General features: G+C 45.6%; 1 protein-coding gene across 1 annotated transcript in view; it reads left to right on the top strand.

The window, feature by feature from the left end:
- Positions 1-1595, top strand: part of LOC107124498 (tripartite motif-containing protein 7-like) — a 12595-nt gene extending 11000 nt beyond the window's left edge. Inside the window, exons 6-7 of the mRNA XM_015427978.1 lie at positions 17-145; positions 753-1595. Of these exons, the coding sequence (XP_015283464.1) occupies positions 17-145; positions 753-1261 (638 nt within the window). The 3' untranslated portion in view covers positions 1262-1595. The remainder of the gene's footprint in view (positions 1-16; positions 146-752) is intronic.
- Positions 1596-5720: the final 4125 nt, after the last annotated feature.

The raw sequence follows: 5720 nt of genomic DNA, 5'->3' as shown, positions 1-5720 counted from the left end.
TTTCGCTCTTCTTCAGAAACACTGACCGTTGAGCTGAAGAAAGAAAGAATACCTTGGCTAACTACTGTGGGGCGTGGAAGAGCAGACCAGCCACAAATCCTTTGGCCGGTGATGTGTAGAGATGTACGAGGAACCAGCACAAAAGGTGAAGATTTGTGTGTGTGTGTGAAGTCTGTAAAGATGGAAGCCAGTGAAACCCTAAACAAACAAAATTGTGTTTGATAAATATGGGTGTGAGCCACCTGTGGATCAGTTGAAAATTATGGGTTAGCTGGATGTGGACATGGTATTTTATGTTATTTTTACTTCATTCATACCCTGCCTTTCTCCCCAGTGGGGAACCCAAAGTGGCTTACCTCATGTGCCTCTCCTACATTTTTCCTCACAACAACCCTGTGAGGTAGGTTAGGCTGAGAGTGTGTGACTTGTCAAAGGTCACTTGCCAAGTTTCCATGGCAGAGCGGGGAATGAAACCTGTGTCACCCAGATGATAGTCCACCCACTATACCACACTGGCTCTCTATTGTTGCTAGCCAAAAGTGAAGCTGTATTCCTTATACTAGTTTGGACCTTTGGATGCTGGGATTAATTGAATAAGGCATTTCCCTCTCCCACCTCCTGAAGCTTCTGCCTGTTAGGAGAGCAGTGCCATTGGCCTAGCCCAGCGAGATAAATTTCTGGGAAAGAAACCATACATTGAACTCAGGCTTCTTGAGAACTGTCACCCTCTAATTCTGTTCTGTTTCCCCCAGTGAATGTGACTCTGGATCCATGGACAGCCAACCCCAGGCTCATCATCTCCCTGGATCGAAAGACAGTGAGGCACGGAAAACAGTTGCGGGCCCTGCCTGACAACCCAGAGAGATTCGACTCCGAGCCTTTTGTGTTGGGCTGTGAGGGATTCTCCTCAGGGAAACACTGCTGGGTTGTCAGCGTAGAGGCAGGGCAGAGCTGGGCAGTTGGCATTGCCAGGGAGTCGGTGAAGAGGAAAGGCTACATGAGCCTCAGCCCTGAGCAAGGCATCTGGGCCGTGGAGCAGTGCTGGGGTCAGTTCCAAGCACTGACCTCCCATTGGACTCCCCTGTCCCCGTGCAGGAAACCCAGGAGGATCCAGGTGTCTCTAGACTACGAGAGAGGTCAGGTGGCATTCTCTGATGCTGATCTAGATGTTCCAATCTTTGCTTTCCCTCCCGTCTCCTTCAGGCAAGAGAAAATCTACCCTTGGCTCTGGGCAGGGCCGGGATCTCAGCTTTGCTTGTGACTCAAAAGGCTGCTTCTGCGTGAACAATGTGGGGGTGTTCCTCTATTCTTCACCACCCTGATAGAGGAACACATTCCCCCCCTGCCAAAATATCTAGAGGCCTAATGTTTATGCAAACAACAGGACGACTGGCTACTCCAAACCAGACTTTTTGTGGAAGCAGCTCCCTGAGACAACACATTTATACTAAATAATTTGAACCAATTTCCTGTGACTCCTTCCTCCCTTTTCGTTTCTTCCTACTTTCAGTTATGCCCTGGAAATCTCAGAAAATGCACAGCAAGTTATTTGCTTCAACCGAATCAACTTCTGCCTGTACATAATTGCTTTTGAATTGCACAAAATAAAATTCTCTCAAAAAATAAAGAAATTAAGTGGATCAGCGTAGTGTAATAAAGTTGTCATTGGTTTACAGTGATTCCTGACTATGGCTATTAATTACCAGAGTGCTGAATAAAGCTCATGATCACAATATGACCGCCGCTATGGGATTCTGAATTTTATGTTATTTTCCAGAGTTGGTTTTCTAACCTTCTGAGGTAGAGTAAAAAATTGATTAAATAAATAAGCCCTGACACTTAGAAGGTAGAGTCTATAGAATGTCCAGTAGTCCAAACTTGGGTTCTTTATACATTGTTGCCTTGAATGCTTGCACATACGATCCAAGATTCCCATGTGATCCAAGGTTCCCAGCTTTCCTTAACATTAGTGACCATTTTAAAATAAAAATATCTTTAAGTCTTTGTGCTGATCAAAACTGAATCATGCAAATGGTTTAGACAGTATAGTTATCTTCATTTCTGTAACACCCATCAGTCTATATTTCATGGGGCTGCTACAGTGCATTCCATGTTTGCTCATCCTTCACCATAAAATGTTGCTCTTACCCTCAAATGTAGCCTAGGGGTCTTGTTTCCCCACTTCCAACTAGGGATGGGCACAAACTGCATTTTTTGTGGTTCAGTTCGTGATTCTTGGCTGAACCATGAACCGATAGGCCAGTTTGCAAACCAAACCAGTTCGTATTGGTTTGTGAGCCATTTAAACCCCTGCTTTCTGCTCCCCATGAAAAGCAGTGGGGAGCAGAAAGCAGGGGGTTAAATGGAGCCATTAAAATTTATTTAGCCTCCATGTGGTCCCAGTCTGCAGAGTTAGCTATCCACAGATGGGGGCCACACATGGCTAATAGTATATAAATATCTAGGTTAGAGAAATAGTCTCAAGGGTTCAAAATGGTATGAAACAGGGTTCCCCAACATTTTTGAGCATGCAAGCATCACTGTAATTCTGACATGGGAGCGGACACAAAATGGCTGCCACAGGAGATAGAGGCAGCCACAATTTTTAAAAATATGCATGGCCAAGCTAATCTCCAGTGGCCAGTGAGAAGTTCTGCTAGGCAAAAGCTGCATCGGGCTCTGCCCATCTTCTAAAAAAACCCATGGTAGGTACCAGGAAAGGTGTGGGTAGGTGCCATGGCACCCACAGGTACCACATTGGGGACCCCTGATACAAAACATTCAATAATGCCATCCGAGACTTAGGAACCCATGTAAAGAGTCAGTTACTCCAAGCATCCAAGCTACTCCACTCAAGAAAGCAAGAGGCCAACTAGGTGAAGCAAAAGTGATGGGAGAGATGGTTACAGCTACTCATCCATGCAGGTCCAAATGGTAATCCAAGTTCCAGGTTGTCCTGGAAACAATCTGGAAGGTAAGTGAAGTTTGGACACTATGATGTGTTGGCATGTGCTCCGCCACTCAGAAGACGGAAGCAGACCTGGGCAGGCAAAAGCTCTCTGGATAGAGCATACTTTGGTCAAGCACAGGTGCAAGAAAGGTAAGAAATCTAAGGGTATGTAATGTCGGTGGGAAGGTCTGGAGTGACAAACCAGTGTGATATGAAACCAGCAGGACAGCACAACAGCAAGAACTCTGCTTTGGGGAAAGACTGCCCTTGGTTATGGGACAGGTAGCCAGGTCCCAAACGGAATTATTTTTTTCTTTCCCAAGCTTGGAAAGAGGGAGGGGATTAATCGGTGCACTCTGATTGGACAAAGGGGGAGAAGGGAGTGGCTTTTGGGGGGGGGGCAGTAGGGAACCTTCCAGATGAAGTAAAAGGGAGGAAGTACCCAGATATGGGAGGGGCAGTCTCGGTTGGATTTAAAAGGGTAGGTTTGGAGGCAGTTCAGTTTTGATTATTTGTATTTTACTTCATTTATACCCCAAAGTGTTTTATTGTTCTCTCCTCCATTTTATCCTCCCAACAGTCTTTTGCTGCTTCCATCTGAGCACTTCCACAACAAAACAAGAGGCGGCAGCAGCAGCAAGCAACGAAGCAGTGGAGGAAAGCACTTGGCTGCAGGGGTCTTTAGCAGTCACGGATCTCCCCACTGATGAGATCGTCAAGTGCCCTCAGGCTTTTGTGAAAGAACACAAGTTTCTGCATTGTGTTTGGATCAGATTGGCCGGAGGCACTTTATTGAAAATAACAAGCAACTACAAGGAGAGCTCAGTAAAGATCACACATTTATAGCATCTTTTGGTTACACAGAGCAGTAGCTTCCAGATCAAACAAAAGTACAGGTTGAGCAAAAAAAAAATTAGAAATACTCAGCATCAGCATTCTTGAAAGTTTAGCACAGGGGTGTCAAACATAAGGCCCGGGGCCCAGAACCGGCCCATCCAGGGCTCTTATGCAGCCCGCAAGCAACTGATGCAAGCGAGGGAATGCTGGGAGGAGTGGGCAGAGCCACTCCATTGTGGCTTCAGCACAGCAGAACAACCTTGTCTGCAGCAGTCAGGCATCCTGGGAGCATCTGCCCAGTGGTGCACTGCGGCCTGTCCACTCCACCTCCGCACCCCCCTCCCAGCCCATGGGGCCTTGCAGTGAGGATACACCAACTCAGAACTCACCATCTGCTGTCGTTTATCCAGTTTCTATCTCCGGGACCCAGCATTACATTTTATGGTCCACATGGCCCGGCCTGACAAAGTGACATTTATGTCAGGTCTGGCCCTCGTAACAAATGAGTTTGACACCTCTGGTTTAGCAGTTACAATTCTCGGAACAGTCAAGACCATTCTCCCTCCTTTCTTTCTAGGGTTGCCAGCCTCCAGATGGTACCTAGAGATTTCCTGCTATTATAATGGATCCCCAGATGACTGAGATCAGTTCTCCTGGGGAAAATGGCTGCTTTGGAGGGTGGACTCTATGGCATGATAACCTGCTGAAGTCCCTCCCCCCAAAACCCCGCCCTCCTCAGGCTCCACCTCCCAAATCTCTAGCTGTTTCCCAACCCAGAGCTGGCAACCCTATTTCTTACCCTTTCCCACCTCCTTCTACACATAGACTTTTCTGAAACAAAGTATGAGGCCTACTTTCCTGTGTTTCCACAAACACCCCCTTTGGCACCACCTTGCCTCAAACTTCTATGCGCGTTAAGGTTTTCACTTCCCTTTTCCGCATTTCTTCACAGGCTTTCATTTCTGTGTATAGATTGTACACTTCTTTAGTTTGTTCCGGGCTCAGCTCTCTTCTATGTGTTTCTTCAGCAGTATAGCTTAGACAGCATTTTCGCAAGGTAATAAGCCACATATGCGAATACAAATAATCCAACAAGTCCGACAAACACAATTAGCAATATGCAAAAGGGTTTAGATCCCTACCCAAGACTACACACTGTACTGGTCTGCCTCTACACTTTTACTGGCTAATATATAATATAGGGCCATTTTGCTCCCTTAAAGTCATTTGTCATATCTCATTTCATTGTTTATTTGGCTGAGGCCCTTTACAGTAGCATTGGCTACCTCTTCTAATGAGGCAGCAATTTTCTGTGTTTCATTAAATTCTCAGACAGTTCCATAGTTTAGGAACATAACCCCCTAAATTCTTTTAGTCTCGGAAATTCCTCTGTAATTCCAAATTCTGATAGCAATTGCAGGATATGCTGCAGATACATAACAAGTTCCCATTGAATTAAAGGGAAGGTGTATGTGTTTGCCTTGTTTCCATACACACAGTGGCCAGCTAGTACAGTGAAGCCTGAATCTCACAGAGGGTTCATCATCCGCTAAGCATAATAGCCTGTGATTCCTTCTGCCTTAAGGGTGTGATTGTTCACCCATGTACTGTTTTGTAGGTTAGCTCTGTTTATTATAAATTGAACATCATATACACTTGTCTCCAATGTCATTGGAACTGTTACAGGCAGTTGGGCAATAGGGGCTAACCACACACAACTGCAACAATTGCAATTTGTGTTTTGCAAAGTTTCGTTTCCCTTATAATCTGAATAATAAGGGGCCTGCCCATGAGTATTCTTTAAAGACACTGGTATCATGGGTACTCCTCCAGAAGAATGAATAGGTCCATGACCACAAATCCAACAGCTGGAAACATTTAAGTCTCCTTTTATGTATTAATAAGAAGAAGGAGTTAACCTGCTCCAGCCACA

This window comes from Gekko japonicus, unplaced genomic scaffold (assembly GCF_001447785.1).
Source record: "Gekko japonicus isolate JY-2015 unplaced genomic scaffold, Gekko_japonicus_V1.1 scaffold1007, whole genome shotgun sequence".
Classification (NCBI taxonomy): Eukaryota; Metazoa; Chordata; class Lepidosauria; order Squamata; family Gekkonidae; genus Gekko; species Gekko japonicus.
The sequence above is the reverse complement of the archived record's forward strand: the minus strand, read 5'-3'. Positions and strand labels throughout refer to the sequence as shown.